General features: G+C 39.8%; 1 protein-coding gene across 7 annotated transcripts in view; it reads right to left on the reverse strand.

Moving 5' to 3' along the window:
• The window catches only part of myripb (myosin VIIA and Rab interacting protein b), a 110,777-nt gene extending 107,792 nt beyond the window's left edge, over positions 1 to 2,985 (reverse strand). For 4 of the 7 annotated variants that reach the window (XM_044177131.1, XM_044177130.1, XM_044177127.1 and 1 more), the window contains exon 1: positions 2,463 to 2,586. In XM_044177131.1, coding sequence (XP_044033066.1) covers positions 2,463 to 2,572 — 110 coding nt within the window. In that variant the 5' untranslated portion in view covers positions 2,573 to 2,586. Of the gene's footprint in view, positions 1 to 2,462; positions 2,675 to 2,969 lie in introns of those variants that run through there. The other 3 variants (XM_044177135.1, XM_044177134.1, XM_044177129.1) reach the window with 2 other exon arrangements.
• Positions 2,986 to 20,821: the final 17,836 nt, after the last annotated feature.

Genomic DNA, 20,821 nt, shown 5'->3' on the forward strand with positions numbered 1-20,821 from the left:
TACATATAATAATATGACATTCTGAAAGGGGCCAATCTGTATAACGAGTACTTCTATTTTTGATACTCAAAGTATATTGTGCTATCAGTACTTCTGTACTTTTGCTTCAGTAAAATATTGAAGGCAGAACTTATACTTGTTTTGGAGTATTTTTACAGTCTGTTATTATATACTTTTACTTAGTTAAAGCATCTGATTACTTTTTCCTTCAATTTGAATAAATTACAAAGGAGAAGTGCGACAAACGCTAATGCTGAGGGAGTCGGGACATCAATTAGGGTTTCAGGAGGCATTTCCTGAAGAAACATATAACAGTAAAAACACGAATTAAAACAAACACACAAAGGAAAGAAATCTGTATGTCAGATGTGTGATCGTGTAACACATTAGCACTTTGGGCTGCTGAAAGAAGCTAATTTGACAGTTTGCATCTACTTTGGACACTTTGCTTTGAAAACATCTAACAAGTCATAATAACTCAAAAAGGCTAAAAACACAGAGCCTGATTGCTTTTATGAAAAACTGTTGCCTAATAGATATCTGCCTGCTGCTACAACAACATTAATCTGCTCATCTTTTTCCAGTTAACAGCAATAATAAAAGCCTGAGAGGCATATATTTTTTTTGATCATTCATGACAGCTTGGTGGGAGAACATTTTACAGTAATTTGGGAATACACCATCTTTGCTTTGAAACTGATTCTGGGAAAAATAAGTTGAGTTTCAAGCAGCGCAGACCAACGGCTGCTTTCTGGTTTGTGTCACAACTTTGCTATGCCCCTCAGAGTACAGCTAAGATGTTTAGTGCTCTAAGTAAAGCAGCCTAATCAGTAGTGGCATCCACTCAAGAACACATAACCACTGAGGATCACCATTCAAATCTGAAGAAAGACATTAAAATCTCTACAACAAAATAGCTGATGCTGGGGCCTGGTAGGTAGTCAAAGGAGCATATTTGTGTTTACAAAATTATACGGCACAATCACACTTAAAACGCAGTAAAAAACATATTTTGGATTTTGCTGTGACATTAGATACACTGGAGCTTTAATACTAAAACATCCCCCTGAAGTCCTGCTGAAACAACACAAAGCAGACACACTGATCTGACCACACGTTTGGTGGCCAAACCCCCATGGAGGCCTGTCACAAACGAACTGAATCTGACTCCTCTGACTACGGGCTGTCACAGGGAGGGGAGGGAGGGAGAGAAGGACAGGAGGTGAGGAGGAGGAATGGGCCAGCACTTGTCGCATGTTAAGTAAGAAGCTGTGACACAGGAGCAGAGCCTTGAGGCCTGGACTGACTTGACCCCCACAGACCTGACAGCCTGCGAGAAGAAAAGCCATACAAGACAAGCATCTTCCTCCTCACAGCCCCTGACTGTGCCTTGATAAACCATACTGCTGGAAATCCTGTAAAGAAATAATAGCAGCTGCATGCCTCCATTTTTCAATCAGATGTCACAACAACAGACTTCAAGTACAATCTCTGATAAATAAAATGAATGTTATGGATTATAAATGGCAATCATAGCCTATAGTATAAATACACTCTTGACAGACAGGAAGTGCTGGGCTAATTATTGCTGGGCTTACTAACATGAATGATCAGCAAGACACTTATCTTGAGGATTGTTTGTTGGCCAAAGCAATCAACTAAAATGGATTAAATAAATTATCTGCGGGGAAAACTGTCCTGGCAGTTCACCAACAGAAGGATTACATTTACCATGAAGTATTTTGAGCAGATTTACTGTTTTTCGGAGTTTGCCTAAAACCTGCAATTGACCATTTGCTATGCTCCAACGCCTTGGTTACTGTTGCTATGCGTGTCAAGCTTTTACACAACACGGTGCATATGTAGTTAGTTTGCAATTAACTCGAAATTCGTAGTATTTTTTTAAATAATGGGTCTTAGATTTCACACACAAGTACACAAAAGCAAACTTTCTCATTTCTAGCCGACAACCGTGATTTTTGTTGGCCGAAATGACGACTATGGCTAGCAGATCGTATCAGCTAACATAAGCTAATGCTAACGCTACAACTCCGTGAGTTGGTTGAAATCTCCGTCACAGTTTAATTCATTACGTGCACCTTTTCACCACTCTCCAAACCCTTTAAATGCCAAGTATGCTCTTATTAGAGCCCTATGCACGTGGTTCTTGACACTTTCAGACATTAAGCGCTTTGGCTTTATTAGCCTAATTTAACTAAAATGATTATTGTAAAGATGCAAGGGTGTATGAGAATGTAGAAGAGAGATTTTAACCCTAGACATTTCCAATACATGGTGAGAAAGTGTCGCTGTCGGCTGAGCCAGCCGTGCGCCACTATATCTGGTCATTTTGCTCACAGGCAAATAACGTCTCTCCTTATCAGCTCCTCTCAAATCACCCTGTGTTGCCTCAAATGTGTAAAAACATTATAAAAGGCGCTGGCAGGGGAATCCCATCTCACCTCAGCCTCTCCTCCTCCTTCTTTCGCAGCTTCATGTCCCGCTTGACCACTTTCAAGACGTGCTCCGCCTCGTCGTCCGTCAGGCCCGACAGGTCCAGCTTCCGGCCCATCGTTCCTGGCCTCGCCACGCTGAGCTGCTGCTGCCGGTCCAAGAGGGGAGGACGAGGAGAGGCTCGGGCACTGCTGCTCTGGGGGCCGAGGCTGGGACAACCCTGGAGGAAGACAGAGGGACGGAGAAATAAATAATTATTTGTGCATTTGTGGAATCATTTCACTCCTTTTGAGCTGAACATTAATATGACACTTATGAAAGAACTCTTGTACACCTGGCATGCAGTCATTTCTGAATTGCATCAACCTCTATTAGCTAAGGAATTACAACACCTGGCACAGCTTGTGGTGTAATGAACAGAAATATAGGTATAAATATAAGTCACATTTTCACAACAGCAAGCCTATTAGAACAGAGATCCAACATAAAGGTCCACTGAAAAGGCACAATCTCACCATGCAAATAATGCTGCAATGTTTGCTTTTATGACTTTGTGAACAAAATATATTGTGGCACCAGTTGCTTGCCTGCAGCAGGGGGTTTGATCTCTGAGCAACTGAAAAGTACTCTTTTTACTGTTTCAGGTCATCACTAATTTGACACAAAGTAGCCCCTGGAAGGAAAAAATAAAACTTATAAGGTTAAAACTTGTAAAAACTGTTAACCAATAAAACAAATATTGCCCTCCCCAAACCAAAAATACTGGAAATTTTCTGATAATATCTGCAAGGTATATTATGGCTATTTCTATACTATGAAACAGTAACCATCATCTTTAAAACCTGATCTGCAAATCTACTCAGGGCCAAATTTATTTAAGACTTTTTGGCGCCTGTTTTTTTTCCAGGTTCAGATGTGATGCATTTTACCCCAAACCAGGCTCCAGGCTGGCATCACAGTATGGGTGTCATTTGTGTGAGTGTTTGCAAGGTGTCCCTCATTCATCCAGAGAGATGATTACTGTAACGCAAACAAATAGTGGACAGGGAATTGTGGTTTGTGTTCATCATATTTGAATTTAAACTAAATCATCAATAAACAAAATTACTACAGACTGCAACTAAACTTTTCTTTGTTTTGTTAAGACATTTAAGTGTGCGTTTGTGGCAACACCATTCAACAGCACCACAAACTACAGCCTCCAAAGTGACCACAAATCAATCTTCACAAATCAACACCATTCTATGCAACTGAGTGTACAGTAGCTTTACTCTGCAGATCATAGACATTCAAATCACACCTTTGTATCTATTTTCCTTCTGTGTGATAAAATCTTTTTTTGCATACAACATGCAACGCGGGCAGGTAGCTGTGAAGAGCATGAGTCTACTGTCAACAAACACAGTATACACAGGATAACCGATAACAGATTTTTTTTACTTGTCTGGTATGTGGCACAATGGGTGTGTGTTCTAATGTAAACATACTGTATATACACTACGCTTAAGATTTATAGCTATACAGCATATTAGTGAAATCTTGTGTGGTATTTGACTTTTTGATAGTCAACCTTTGCACCGCACCCTAAATCACAGTCAATAATAGTTTTTCTGTAAATGAGTTCACATTTTAAGGTTAGAGACCTGACTAAGTTTGTGATTGAACTCACTTGAAAACATCTGTTATGTGTGGTGTGAGACGGACATAAGCAAAGAAGGGAAGAAAGGATGATGGAGAGGCGAGGTCGAGGGCCTGCCCATAAAATTCAAACAGAGGGATGACAGGAGGAAGAGAAAAGCAGAGACAGATGGGGAGATGGACAGAAGGAGAAGGTCCATTAACTGCAGCGTCTAAACAAGATGGGAGAGCACTGCCGGGGGAGAGAGCAATGATGACTCAGAAGGCCAGACAATTATGTCCGTTCTATTATTGGGCCAATAGCTTCATCGACAGAGCGTCTCTCCTCTCACTCAGCATATCACATTCCTCAGAATGAGTGATATGCTGAGTGAGATGAGAGAGGGCGTTAGAAAACAAAACTGAGCTAGTGATCCGCCTTATGTACACTAACAAGTCATGTTTTATCTTTTAAAATTTAGGAAGCGATACGGCACACTACATTTGTTACTGTGAGACCCATTTATTCCAAAGATTTTAATATTATCAATCACTGCTGGATGTTCTGGAGCATCTACGCAGTGAAATAAACTTTAGTTCATTTGTCCAAAATTGAAAAGTGGTTGTCATTTTGATGAAAAGCATCACGGAAAGCAGAGGAATATTGTTTTTCAAGTTTTATTTCATCCTTACAGATATCTCCATCAGAAGCTTTTATGAGTCAGGTAGGAATATATAATCCACAAGGGCAAATGCAAACACACATACTCAATCACAAAATGTGAGAAAGAGCTTTTGTCAAATTCTCAGCTACAGTGGAAAAAGCTGTAAAAAAAGAAATCACTCCATCTCAGACATCTGGTATCACACAGTGTAAATACAGACGTCACAATGCCATTCACAAACGCTCCTCATTCAGCCGCTGTGATACGAGACCTTGCCCTCGCCTCTGGAAAGGCTATCCAGTCCGACAGAATCACATTTTATACACAAAATGTTAAAATACACACTCAGCCACATGTGCCAGCATGTGTCCACACTGACTGATCCTACATATCACAGGCAATGGACTATACTACCTGAGCCTGTGTTGGCACACTCTCATGCTCAAAGTGCCCATTTACTTTACAGTAAGATATGCGATGTCATCTGCACCATAAAGCCTTCTTCCATCCCCATTCTAACGTTGATGAATTAGTCTGACGGTTGTTGGCAATAAAAATGATCACAAAAATATTCCTCAATAAACCTCACATTCTTCTTAAGAAAATAATCACTAAACAAGTCCTGGTTCATGGTTCACCTGTCTGACTACCCTCAAGCAATTTCCTTGAATTTTGCGTTGAGTTCTGACTTCAAAATTGACGTTTTTTATTTGTGGGTCCTATTAGCAATAAGAAGCATTCTGAAGAACAAAATGACACCAATATTTGGTAAATTTTTATTTGATGTGTAAGATAAGCAAGAAGGCTTCTAGTGTGAAAAAGTTGTCACCTTAGCTTCACTGTATTGGTAAGCAATGAGCAAAATGTGCTCAATCAGGTGATGAGATGATCAATACACGTCTAGTGCACAACAGTAAATATGAAACTACAACCAGCAGCTGGTTAGCTTAGCTTAGCATAAAGACTGGAAACAGGGGGGCATTTTATTTTGTTTAATCGGTACAAAAGTGTAAAAACAACAAGTTGCATTTTTACAGTTTGTTATGTACCGGACTGGCTAGCTGTTTCCCCCTGTTTCCAGTCTTTATGCAAGTTACAGTAAGCAAATGTGAGAGTGGTATCAATCCTCTCTTAACTCCCAGCAACAAAACAAATAAGCATATTTCCAACAATGTTGAAATATTCCTTTGAGGATTTGCAATAATATTTGTCTCAAATGCCAGTGAATGACATCACATAGCATCAAGCCTATTATCCTAAACTTCCATCCAGAGACATTAAAAATATAGAAGGGACCTTGTTTGAATTTGTTACAGATGAGGATGATATTAACAAACATATTAATACAAATTTTACGTGAAACTACTTTCTTAAATATAACCCAACATCATGTCTAACAATCGTACAATGGCCTGTATACCGTAACTGCTGATGTTGCAATGGGGTCATTTCTTTTTCACACCTGACGATTGACTATCTTGGTCTCAAATTCTTCCCTCTTTATTCGTGGCTGGAACCGACAGCAGCATCTCAGATCATTTTAGAGGAAAAAAATCCAGAAGAATTAAGATGGGGCGAGTACTTTCTTACAGCACTGCACTGTAGAGCTTCATGTCTTGCGAAGAACTCACAACCTCTCAGCCCTTTATGAGTCTATCCAGAAACTAAAATTAGCAGTTGGAAAAGCAACCTATTACAACAACAACCACGACTGGCTGGTCTAATATATTGGTCTTCAGTCCCTGTTGCTCTCCTAATGTATAGAGATTAATGCACCATTACTATATGGCCATTATTGTATAGCCACAAGGGAAGGCAATTATTCAGGTCTTCTTTTTTTAGTGAGTGGCGTCAAGGACAGCGATGGAGCATCATATTTGTCTGAGAGAGTGTCTGCCTCTGACGCTTTAGTGACGCACATATTTGGGGGCAGCAACTATACACACAGCCAATCCATTTTCACTTGTGACAATTTCCAACGAGACGCCTACAATGTACACACACAAACATTATGCACATTACATCTATGCTTCTTCTATGGAGCAGTGTCACCACTCTGCAGCACTAACACACACCTCAACAACAGCGCAGAGGAGCTATCAGTCTGTACACAGTGGAAAAGAGTGTGGGCTACTCCAACAGACAAACCTTCCTTAAGTGACACTGATTGGAGACTCTCTCAGTGGTTCAATGCTTCACCAATTTCTTTCAGTCGTCAGCTAAACTGAACACCATCTTGGTAAGCTGATGTAAAAATGACCTTTACCTCTCAGGAGGTTCAGGCTGTCTTTTTTACCAGCAGCTATTAGATTGCATAGCACGATTCCCAGACAGCCCTAACCTCAGCCACAGAAGCAGCGATCTTGTTTTGACCAGACAAACTACACTCTGGATTATCACATTCAAGTTGATCACACAGTATCTCATCGGTACAACTGACCTGTATGCGTGCCTGTCTCAGCACATACAATTTATCCAGCAGACAAGAATGTCAATATTAGAGGATTCTGCAAGACCCCAGATTACATTCAGTGCCAACATTTTTAAAATTCTCATTCATCATGACAACTACAGTATAGTTATGTTTAGGGAAAGATCATGGCTATAGCAATAAAATATAGTTATGGTATGGTTAATATTAAGCAACAAAAACACTGCTGTCTCCAATTTGCATGACAGTTAGAAGCACTACATGCCACCACCCAAATCTACACTATGTCTTGCATTGGGACTGAACGTTGGCATTGGACGTAAATCTTGATGTGCGCAATTGCCCAATGTGGACGGAATTCCTAAGGATGCTGGGCTGATATATCAGAAACATTTTCTGTACACAGGAATTTCATCAAAAATTATGTTTTAATGGTTGAGCCATTGAGAAGAGACAATAACACACATGTGCTTTGCACAAAATATTAGAAGCTACTATGGACATATTCAAATTAGCGCATTATATTATGTGCATCTGTATCTATGCATGTGTCATGAAAAGTCCTTTTCAAAGTACCGTATTTTTCCCAAATATAAAATAATCCCGATACAAAACTTATTATAAAATGACCCGCAGACACACAGTTTTTGGTGTATTTTCATGTGGTACTTTTCTTTTTCTCACTTAAGTTCTCTACAACCTATAGAGCTATCAATACAAGCTAATCAATACAACCATTTTCATATTCATACATTTTTAACACCTTCCTAGTGTTGAAACTGTCACACATATATAAACCCATTCAAAATATTCTGTGTTTTATTTTCACTTATTTTCTGTAGACTCGCCTACCGCGAAAATTACAGCTGTAACAGCTCATTTTCCCCACGAGGATCTAATTTTTCAGATTATCTTATTTATTATCTTATTTTCAGAGCTGCATCCAGGGAATTATGGTGATTTAATTGACTTTGATTTGCTTTGTAAATCTACAGCAGGCTGCTGTAGGTACCAATCAGCCAGATGTTTTGAAGTAAGACTCTTTTGCATTAACTGTTAACAGCATAATTTTCAGAGTTGAAACACCCAACAATTGTTAAATTGTTAAAAATATAACTTTGGTCACTACTGTTAGATTTTGACTGGCACTACAATGAAGTGTACCAGTGTAATACTGTCAGCTTACAAGAGCAAAACATTCAGACTGACACTGAGAGAGAGAGAGAGAGAGAGAATGGCTTCAGAGGGAAAATAGGTCATACTGACGCATCTCTCAGTAGAATGAACCTGTATTTTCCCCAAAGGACACACTGTGTGCATCAATCAACCAACACGTCTTTAATGAAAACATGTACACACTGATACTAAATCATCCCAAATACACCAAATTAAAAAAAACACATCCTACACAGTGCTGCAGAGCACTTGGCTCTGCTGCCGTCTATCACCTCAGAGAGTCAGCAGAGGATGGGCAAGCTGAGGACAAGGCCCTGTTGGAGCGCTAAAAGGGCAGGTGCAGCCAAGCGCTAAATGAACTGCTTGTTTTAGACACTCTCCATTGGATCAGCGTTTCGTCACAGCCAGAGGGAAGGAGATTGAGAACAACTTCACTGAATTGACTATTTGGACTGAAGGTGAATACCACAAACTGACTTTGCAGATCTGCATTTACAGCCATTCATAGTATTCTGTATTAGCCTGCGTTTGATGCATGTATGACTGGGAAATATGTGCTGGAGATTGTCCAGTTGTACACTGTGCTTGAAAATATGTGGGAATAGCTCACTGCAACTCCTTTAAAACCCAAGCTCTGTTTTTGCGTGTGATGGCCTTTCTTTGTCTCTCTGGTCGTTTGTCTTCCTACATCCACATGACAGCAGAAACATGCGTTCAAGGTGTTTTTGCAACCCAGGATGTGACCAGTATCTGTCAAAATGACATCAAGAGGAGAGAAAAGAGAAGCAACAAGAATAGTGGACTACAGGACAGTAGTTAAGCTTTTAGTTAAGGGCACATACTGTATGTCAACTAAAAATGTCTATTCCTCCAACTGCTCCACCATCTGACCAGCTGTAAAGTAAGAAGCACAGCACATAGTGTGAACAGGCTTGTCAGCAGTCATGAATTTATGACACCAATCAACCAAGGAACCTCATTCATACTTAACATCCTTAAGGGAAGAGTGGTGTAAGTGGTTACAAATGCCATAAGCATTTGAAAATGAGTTAGGGCAGTTAATGGAAATGCTTCAAAAAATCTGCATAATAATATGCAGAATGTGGGCCGATATTGCTTTTATAAAGAAATATCAGCATTAAATACATATATGCATTAACATCACTTTTTTTATGTGATAAAACCCTCCTCACCCCCACTGAAGCAAGCCGTCATATGGTTCCAATGGATAGGGGGAAACACCTTATTTTAACACATGGGAAGTACATTTAACCACACAGAGAGAGTTTAAAAGGCGATTAAGATTATATCACTGACCTAGGACCTTACTTGAAAATGTACCTGAAAAAATAGCAACTACGTATCCTAGTTTTGTCCCATGTGAATGCCCCCGGTAGACACTGAATGTTTGTGAGTGAAGATATTGCATGCATACCCTTATAGCATTTCTACTGTTGATGTTATGTTTGCTGATGTACTGTGACATTTTGAATTGTCACATAGGAAAATCACAGGTGTAAATGATAAAAATCAATGATGGCTGAATTCCATTTAGCTGCCTCAGTTTCAGGTCCCTTGTATTATGCATGCTGGCTCGGCTTATTGGGACACTTGAATAAAACGGAGCCATTGATAATGTTATTAGTGACACCTGAGCTTCTCCTACCCTGACAAGTCAAAATGTCTGCTGTGAAAATAGCCTATTATATTTTTGCTAATTTGGTATTATGTTTCCTTGAAATGTGTCACTAAATACAACTGCAAAATTAGCAACAAAATAAAAGTAACATGCTGTATTCTGGAAAAGAAAAACACTACCTTAAGACTGCAATGTCTGAAAAGCTTAACCTGTTAAGACAAACACAAATGCATATCAGTATCGGCCAGTATTGGTGGAAAATAATGGCTTCAAAAAAAAAAAAACTGCACCCCAACCACTTTTGCTTCTTTCCAAGCAAATACCGTAAGAATATTCCCACCTTAAATAAAGTATGACACATCATATTTGGTGAAGACGCACTACTTCCTGTACTGTACCCACATATTTGGCATGGGAACATTCAAATCATCAGCGGAGGCTCAGTATGAGGAAGAGCCCTTGATCATTTGTCTCTGTTTGACATCTACCTGCTGTGTCACATCCATCACTACCTGGCCAATTACCACTCTATGCAGAGCAAGAGAGGAGGCTGGCAAGGTAAGAATGCTGCAGCTGATCTGTGAACACACACACACACTAAACATACATACATACAAACACACTTTGACCTGATGTTTGAATCAAAACAGATGCTAATTGAATCTTCTTTTGAGTCATTGTGCATGTGACAAAGCATTGAGAATGACCGTACCGCAAACTCTAAGAATGGCTTGTAATTTTGGCTGAGTGATCTCTTCTTTTCCTTGAATGAATTGCTCAGAAGGCAGAGTGCTTCATCCATAGTTCATGTGGGCGAACTATTCCCTAAAAAGCTTCCCAAGATGACCTGGTGTTATTCTCAACAGGTGACAAAACAACAGAAATGAACCTAAACCTGCACGCCCACTCAGAGGGGCTGCCAAATGAGGATTTAAAGGTTTTTCTGCAACCATGGCTCTGGGACAAATCATGACTTTATTTTTAATAGCTCCTGCTAATTGAACCAAAACGTGTAAAGTGTCCCCATACAAAAAGATGAGTCACATTCTGCACCTCCTGGACCTGGTTTTCTTTTTCTTTTCAGCACTCTTGACTGTGTCAGAGCTGTGAGGCAAATTCACCTGATTACATCCACCTAACATCACACAGAAATGCCGCACTTTCCTCATTTAAAACCAGCAACGATTCATGTCATTCAGCCTGCCACACACATTAGCTGACTGTAAGATAACATCTGTGTGAAATCCGGCGGGGACGAATGTCAGCTTCAGCAACTACGTATGCATGGACAGACAATCAGGCAGCATGCAGCAAACGGTAGTGAAGAGGTGATCAAAGACATTTCGCAGAAACGTGCATTTTCATATTAAGGTATGCAAGCGTGCACCGAGCCTCACACAGCTAAAGCAGACACCTGACACTGAGGCTCATGTTTCAATCTTCATTCATTCCTGCTCATTATAACAGGCTAACATCCACCTATATTTGCAGTGAGTTGATGTGGAGAATCACTTACACAGGATCAGTGGATGCCGGATGACCGCCAGTTACAGTCTCTTTCACGTTATCCCAGATAATGACAAAAAGACGCGGAAGGATGCGCCTCTGCAAGTGTAAACTTCCGCGACACCTGTCTGTCTCCCGGATACTTTTGGCTTGCTTGCCCCTCGGCGAGCCCGGTTATTATTTTTCCCCCAAAGCAGCAGACGCAGGCACAGCTGAATGGGCGATCACGAGGTTTGTATTACACAGAGGAAGGAGGAGGAAGAAGAGGAGGAGGAGGGAGGGCGCATGGCGAGCGAGGTGAGGGATTGGCACCCCACCTTGATTCTTCCTGAACTGATGGTGACACAGAGCGGTGTCGGGATGGAGCTATGAGGGAAATCTGCGGGTTGGTTGGAAATCAGAGCTAGTTGAGTCTGTTTCCGAGTTTAGCTGATCTGATAGCTAATCCCATTTTTTTCTGCTGGCACCTGGGCATCCTGCACTCCAATTTGGCACTGGTGCTCCTAGAGGAGGAGGAGGAGGAGGAGGCGGAACTGTGTTGGCTGGCTGCTCCATTCACAAAGCCAGTCAAAGTGCAATTAACCTCAGAGAGAGAGAGATGAAAACATCCCAATTAATCCGAGCGTCTATCTCTCAGATTCACATGTCTCTGTCTGCCATCAAACTATTTTATTACTTCACTATTTTAAGGATCTAGCGTACCTAACTTTCATATTCCAGTACTGTAAAGCATAAATACAATGCATTACATAAAAATTTAAGTACTTAATACTGTACATAATTTCCTATAGAATATTAGAGGTTTTTTTTTAATCTATCTATCTATCTATCTATCTATCTATCTATCTATGAAAACCTAACATAGTAACACCATTGCATAACCATAATTGTATTTTGCAGGGCCACTTGAGTACTTGCACTGTCTTCCTGAGTTGTGGTCTGGCAGAGCATCAGAGCTGAGGAGAAAAACTGCCTGTTTGTTCTCTTTATTAGTGCACAGCCTCCAGGAAAAAAATGCTGACAGGATTGCAAAAACACTTTCTGGGCTGTGGTTCTTGCTCAACAGGGTCAATTTTAGCAAGATAAAAAGCTTGCCTAACATTGCAATAATACGCTACTGTATAAAGATTATAAATCAAGCTGCTTTCTTTATCCTAAGTCTTATTAAGGCTGCATCTTACAATGGATACTGCCAGGGAAACTGTTCAAAGTCATATATTCTACATATTAGACTCTATTTTCACTTACAGCACCTCCATGAGTCATTATGGACTTGTGTGCTGGAAACCTGTGTGTCACACCCTTGATCTACATACATTATTATGTACAGAATCAGTCACAATGCTGCCGCACTGGCAAGTGTCTCTGCAATCTTAGGTATTTGATTCATATCAGAGTTTCAGTGTATACAGATAATACAAACACAAAATGTACTACAAATATTTAAGCCCAGAGAGCATGCAGTTCATGTAGGTTCATTCACACACATGCTGTGTAAAATTCTTACACAATAAAGATTGACATAAAGATCAACTACATCGCTTTTCATTCTAATTTTTAGTCCTAAACCTCAAACAGAGGCTCAGACACACTGGGACAACATTAACTGCCAGAAGCTAAATGGAAAGGTCAGGCTTCTTGTCCATTTTTACATTCCTAAACTCCAGACATGTCATTTTTCTAAACCTCTTCTTATAGAGATAAGTGAGATAATATTTCAGCTAAAAATGTACAGTAATAGGAACTTTATTCTACTGTATATACTGTACTGTACTGGAGTGTAGAAATATAAGGTCTTGGCAATTATTGCTAGAAGGTCACAGACGGGGATTATTCAAATCTTTAACATGAGCAAATATGACTGTGTAGCAGATGCTCAGTGGAGCACTTTAAAATGAGTGTGTTTATTATGGTTCAGCACTCGTTGCTTGGAGATTTAAATAACACATGTCTGGCCTGTTAAACAGCAGTTTTACTTGCTTTGTCTGCAAGATTTAGTGAAAGCCGGGGAAACAAACATTGAAATATAACCACATGGGCTGCTGGTGTAACACTACAACAAAGGCAAGGTGGAGGAAACACAAAAGTCAGTTTCACAATGCAGACTTAAATCAGATGAACTAGAGGCAGAGGAGAGGAGAGAGGAGGACAGAGAAGATGCCACTGTGATGGGATAGAAAGAGGAGCAACTTTAATGGGCATGGACTCTCCCAGTACAAACTCAGCACAATCAGTCTTCTATTGTAGGTCACTAAGTAGCACTAGTATAGAGTGACGGGTCATTCTAGGGTTTTATGTCAGCAATCCTCTGGTCACAAGCACATTTGTGAAACTTTAAGGCAACTGCAGGTCACATACATGTTTGAGTAAAGCTTATTAAAGGTTTCATGCTCCACTTATACTGGTGCTTTATGCTTTATGCTCTGCTTGCAGTATGGCCCTGCATTTACATCTGCAGACCTGAGGTGAATAAAAGTATGATCTCTTACTTTTGTGGTTTATTCGTCAAACTTTTCCTATTTCCTAAAAGGCTGCATACAGTGTGTATTGTTAACATGTGTGCCTGGGGGATTTAGCTTGTTACAAGAGAGTATGTGCATTTGTACACTTTAATAATCCCATCCAGCTCGCTGGTGGGAACAGAGGGAATATTCATGCATTTGTCCTCAGTAGCCACCATTTGAAAATGGTGGCTTGCCTTAACATGTATCAGCAATGTGTGATAGATTTTCCAAGCATGGGAGTCCTCAAAGCCTGCCAGAGGGAGTTATGATTGCTAAAATGAAATATTTGGAATGACTAAGGAGAGCTAAGCATTCTGGTCCTTCTATCCAAGTCACATGCTGGTGTCACGGTGTTCTTGTGTGTGCACATGTGTGTGTGGGTATTGTCTGCTGTGACATTCAGTATTTTTGTGTGTTTGGAGATTATAGCCCCACAGCCTGAATGTTGGCATTTGAGGTCTCTTGTGTCTGAGGGTTTCACTGCACACTATATGATCTCGTCCTTCAACCAAATGTCAGCCTTCAAAACCAAATATATGGTCAATAAATCATAACTGCATGTTAGCAGCCAGTAAAAGTTGATTCATGGATGTTTTGTCAGGGAAACTTGTATCAGTGATTCTTTTGGAAAGGCAACACTTTGTACTATTACTGTAACTTCATGCAGGCAGAAAACACTGATCACTCAAATGTGTACCCACTGAACGAAGTAATGACAAGGCATAAGCAAACCTCAGCCACTAGGGGTCCTCCAAAATGAAACCTGCCACTCTTTGCTCTGTGAGTTGTCACAATTGAATGTATTGAAAGATATAATCCATGGTTTTGTTATATTGACCAAAAACAACCCAAATCCTAAAATATACCCAACATTTGGTGTGTGTGCTTTTGAGTACAAAGCATGCACCACAAAGAACAAATTTTGTTGAAATTGAGTGCTATCAAAATTAAAGTAGTTGTTGTTGTGGCTTGTGCTATAAAAATAAAAAATGTTTGGGTTGCTATCCAAAATGTGGTGTTTTAGTGGCACTATACAAATCCCTCAACATGTTAACATGTACTTCAACTACAGTGATTCTTCTAAATTTCTCCTACAATCTATGAATTGTAGAAAATGCAAATCCTGAACCTTTAGTTGCTACATTTTATGACAGTATCTGAATATTTACATTTTCTTCTATGGATTTCTTCTGTTCCTATGCTGTAAAAAGTGGTGAACTTACAGTAGAAATAAGCAGTTGTTCTGATTCTGACAGTAAAAACCTGGTGTTTACTGCTCATACTTTAGATGGTTGAATGTTTTTCTGAATATTTTTCATCCTTGAAGTATTTTGACATAACTTTGCTCGCTATCCTCTTTCACAAAAGATGTATTCATGATATCTTCCGGTTAACTGAATTTCATCAGGTAAAAATAGCCGGTACTCTTACCCTGCTCATGAAGACAAAAACATATACAGACATTTTTAATTTATCTTAGTCACAAGATCATTGTAGTTCAAGTTAGTCTTTAAATCTAAGTTAACTTATTTACAACTCTTCCTTCTATTAGTTGCACTTACTGTATATTAGATGACAATGGTACATTTTAAATCAGTCCTACTATTAGTACTAAGCCAACCAGCAACACTAGAGGATGTAATTTTGAAAGCAGAGTGCCTTTCTGTTTATCCTACTGTTCCATTAAGTCACATCAGTGTGACTCTGAATATGCTTAGAGATCATGTTCCTGTAATAAAACCGCAGTGACGTCTCTGTGTTCAGGGAGGCAGCAGGTGCGTCAGATGCACTTACCTAAGAAGACAGGCTTTTGCACCTGCGACACTCAACATTCAGTCACTCTTCAGTGATCCACGGTCTGACCTACATGCATAAGCCTGCCTCTGTCTCCACCTGGTAACAGTGCTAATATCCTCTGCTTCTGTTGACTTTTCTCCTTTCTGTGATTCTCAGGGGGAAGCTTTTAAAGGCTGGACCACTTCCTCTGAGATGTAGACAACATGAGCTAGAAGGTGTTTAATCACTTCTGACATATAATTTGCCACCAACCAACAGGATTGTCTTACCGGTTTAAAATTTGTAGAATAAATATGTTGCCAACAAGATGTGTCCCATTTCAAGGATCATTCAAATGCAGCCCTCTTTTACCATACACAGCCGATGTATCGTCTCTTGGTATCCCATAATCCATTGTACACTTTACACATATTCAGTTATTGTGGATTCAATGGAAAACAATTAGTAAAATACATGATTTGTCATAATTGCTATCGACGTATTAAAGGCCTGAGATACCACAGACTTCTGGGTCAGAGTATTGATTTTGGATTAAAGCTCCTGCTTTTCCCACGTGTTAAAGCCTATGCTGTCTATCTACTAACACCAAGATGAGCAACATATTTCCCCCTCTCACTACTGTCGGCTTGTTCAGTCTGCAGCTGCTCAGTTTATTCAATTCAAACATAGATTTTCTTGTGTTTGTCAGTGACAAGGTGGAGGTGAATACTCTGCCTACTCAGCATGACTAATTGCCCATAAGTGGCCATTCCAGTGTCCATGCCTTGCACTGTTATTCACAGTGTGGACTAAGGGGAAGAAAAGGTGTTTAATTTCATAGTGAGAGGAAGAAAAGAGAAGCTTGTTTCACATTTAATGTATTTACATTTGATGAATAGATTGATGGATTTGGCGGTTGGCGTTTTTACATTTGATAAATGCATTTTCAGAAATCCCCAGGGTGGATGGGGCTTCAGTGACGGAAGGGAGTCATGAAGCCATTTCCCCTGTTACAGCTAATAAACAAGAGCTGATTGTCCTCTGGGTTGAGTAATGAGTTAAAGCAGGAGCTGAGGAAAATCACACTCGTAATAAAAAACAACTGCCTTACCTCCTGGATGCGCTGTACATGACTCAGTCGTGGCTGTTAGTACTGGATGGAGCCAGTTTGCTCAGGTGCTTCAAAATACCTTCAGAGCAGATGTTCATTAAGACTGATTTGCATTTTAACACAAACGAGTGAACAAAAATGCAATGCTTGAACATGGCAGGTCATGGAAGGGTCTGGACAGCAGGAGGTCAGATGTTCCTGTAACTTTAAAGCTTCTCAGAGTATGAATGTTATTCTACATTTTCTGGCCAGATACCATTTTACTGTTTTTCATGTACAATGAAAAGCTTTCTAGATTAGCACTCATACTTTAATAGATTCCTTTTAGCGTCCAGTAGCCCCTAACTAATTCTTTTCCCTTCCAGTGTGTAGAAACTACAACATATTGACAATCTGGTCAATCTCCTTCCAGACTATATTAGTCACACAGCACAGAAGCCTGCTAACCCCCCTCCTTTCCTGTGTTTATTTCACAAATGTGGATGAGTAAGAGCAAATTTGCCAGCCACTCCACTTCCCGGTTTGCTTGCCAATAGTTTTCTCCAGCCAAGTTTAGCCACAGCTGTATATAAAAGAGGTGTGTTTGTTGCTATAGCCACACAGCTCTGTAAGATATTTCTATGATAGGTCTGAGATTTAGCAACACTTGTTAACACATACCACCGTCGAATGATCAGACTATGATCATTTTAGTAGCCTATGAGTGCACCTGGATATCTTAAGAAAATATAAATTAATTAGTGAAATGGCTTCAACTCTTTCATCTTGTCCAATGATACATAACCACTACTTTCCACAAATCCATTAGCTAGCTCAAAACATACACCAGTTTAATGACGCAACAAATTATAGCTGCACTAAACAATATTTTTAACAATAGATCAAATTTCTACATGTAATGTGAAAGGGGTCGCTAAACCCACAGAGAATTATTACCACCTCTTACTACATTTTAGCATCTTTCAGCTCATTGTTTTGGTTTTACAGCCCTCAACTGTACCATTTTGGTTCAGTCTCACCACTCTGATCAACCTCATTTCAAGCCAGAGCAAACAGCTGATTTCAGTAACAAAAAGCTTTGATTGACCCACTGTATGCTACCTGCCCAGCAATAAATGGCAGACAAACAAAATTAGTGGCCAGCTGGTGAACATAGCTGCTAATGAGGATTTTGGAGACCAAAGCAGAGTTAAAGGAGAGTGAATATTGGACTTACATTCATCAGGTAAACAGAAACATAGCTAAATGAATGCTAATGTTGCTCCGTGTCAGCTTGGTTTGTAATAGGCAACTGTTTTCTAACAAATTCGCCATACAAACCATATAGCGTGATAATGTGTCAATGTTGTGTTTATTACAGCTTGTTCTGCTACCCCCAACCTGCCAAAATCCCTTAATGATTTAAATCTTTTTTACAAAGTGAATGCTTCTTAATGTGATATGTAAGTTCTGTTTTTAGATAACAGATAGTTGTGTTTTTATTAGCTTACTTAGTTGCGAGATGTGAAGATTTTTACATAATACTATGCAATGAAGGGGATAAATAAGAAATACACAGAAAATAAATTCATTTGGAAAGTTTTCTTCTGCAACTGAGCACTTTTCTGACACAAAATATGTGCCCCAGTGCAAGCACATGAATAACAAGAATCGTGTTTAATAATTTTTACCACACTGAAGTTTTGCTAACATGATTGCTCTCCCACTCTGGGGAGCGAGTTGGTTTGCTGCTGATTACCAAGGACTATAAGATTTACAAGTTTTTAGTATGCGGACAAAGTAGCAGACAAAAATGACCAGTCCTCACTTCAGCACAAAGACATCTGACCTGTGGTGTAGGACAAAAAGCCACTCAATCAGTTTTAACAAGCAAAAAGGCCTGTCAGTGGGCTCTCTGCAGTCACAACGACAAAAAGAGAATTTCAGTTCTTATATGCCTCTGAACAATACAATAACAATTCTTTATGGACCATATTCACTCAATAAAAATAAACAAAAATGTTAGCTGTATTCTGGTTATGATATGTATGTAATAATGCGTGTGTGGCTGCAGCTAGAGAGAGCAGTGCAGCAGCACACATGTCAGACTGAGCCCGTCCACACCTTGTCTCACCCAGACACAGATGTGGTTGGCTCTCTCCTCTCGTCAAAGGCTTCAGCCCTCTGTGGCATTGTTTGAATCCGACTCCTTGCTGCCATGGTAACCAGAGCAGAGAGAGGATGGGATATAAATGAAAGATAGTGAGAGGGCACGACCCATACTACGTCTGACACTCTCTCATGATATCGCGTTTAGATTCTGGCTGAATGAACAATGGTATGTGCTGTGATAATAACCGGAGAAGTTGGGTTTAATTAGCTCTTTCCTGCCTTTGTAATTGCCTCCATAAAGATACAGAACAATAACACTTATAGTGTGACCATAGATGGTGCAGGTATCTTTCACATCATGTACATTTTCTCAAAGACACTTACTTAAATTATTCTTTGAGTATTTCATTCGCATTTGGACACTTACACCATGTAGATCATGGAGAGTTATTCTGCAATGAATTGCTGGGGATTAATGTTTGTTTACCTATTTCCTTCAACTGGCTCATTAACTAACTGCAAATCACTGCAACAAAAACATCCCTGCTAAATGTGCAGTTATGCCACAGCTAAGATTGGTGGCATGACAGATGTTTGCCTGTTGTCATATAAATGCAACACACTTTCTGGTTTTCCAGATGCACAGCAGTCAGAAAAAGCAGCTGTCAGAGCAAGTGACAGAAACATCTGACACTGTAAGAGCTCAAAGAAATGCTGATACATCTCAGCTCTGTGAGAGATGACCAAACCCGAGCTGACCAAAAATCTGATAGTGAAAGCTATAGTATTTGGCTTATGGCTTTTAGTGGATAGGGGAAGCTAGATGTCCCACACAGGGTTACCTCATCTGCAAAGAAAAGCTATCAAATGCTGCAATGGTGCCAAGTAAGCTCATCCAAAACTCCCCAAAAAGACTATTGATGTTTGTACATCAGTGTCATTTGTTTTGTTAGTTCAATAAGTTCTTTTAGCAGATGAATAGTTAAATTTTTAGCTGAAAAGGCAGCATGTGTACGCGTGTCATGTGTGTAGAGGTGGGTATGAGGGAGTGCCATGAAACAAAATCACAAAAACACAACAACCCCTTTCCACTTGTCTTGTGTATTGTATTCTGGTCTAGAGAGGCTACAGGAATTTGGCAGCCATTTTTTCACATGGAACAAGAGAAACCCTCAACAATCAACAAAACTGACCCAAAAATGGAAGGCATAATGAAAATAGCTACTGTTTAACAGTGTGGAAGTGTTTTACGGTGGAGTTATCCTTTTACCCAGACTATGTCTATCAAGAAAGCTTACAACTGGAAAGCAAACCATTTACATCCTCAAAATAAATGTTAGCACCCATGTTTAACTGTCACATTTTCTCTGTCGTCATATCAAAACCTCAACCTAAGTGTGCCCTTTTAATATTGTGGATTAATGTTTCAGCATGCACCTGACACATAAATGGAAAGTGAAATGTAAGAGGCTAGAAAATAATCCCTCTTCATTCAATGACAAACACACAAATTGCAGCACAGCCATACTGTTTTTCCTCAGCGTTGTCCTTGCTTCCTCTGCTGTTTCCACATGAGAGGATTGAAAGCCTTGCTGCTTTTCTCTCCCTCGCACCTTTCACAAAGCTGTTTCCAAAGCAGCCGCATTTAAAAAGAAGAGGACAATGTGCTGAAGAGGAGTATTGATTTGCAATCAGACCTATAAGCCTGTCCAGGTGTACAGAGAGGATGGGGGAGACATGAGTTTCAGTGCCTCATTTCTCAGCTAGAGGTCATTATCCACATGACCCAACATAAAGTATATACACGCTGTTCATGCTTTACTCTCCATACACATCCGAGTTCTCTTCAAC

The sequence above is a fragment of the Siniperca chuatsi genome, linkage group LG19 (assembly GCF_020085105.1).
Source record: "Siniperca chuatsi isolate FFG_IHB_CAS linkage group LG19, ASM2008510v1, whole genome shotgun sequence".
NCBI lineage: Eukaryota > Metazoa > Chordata > Actinopteri > Centrarchiformes > Sinipercidae > Siniperca > Siniperca chuatsi.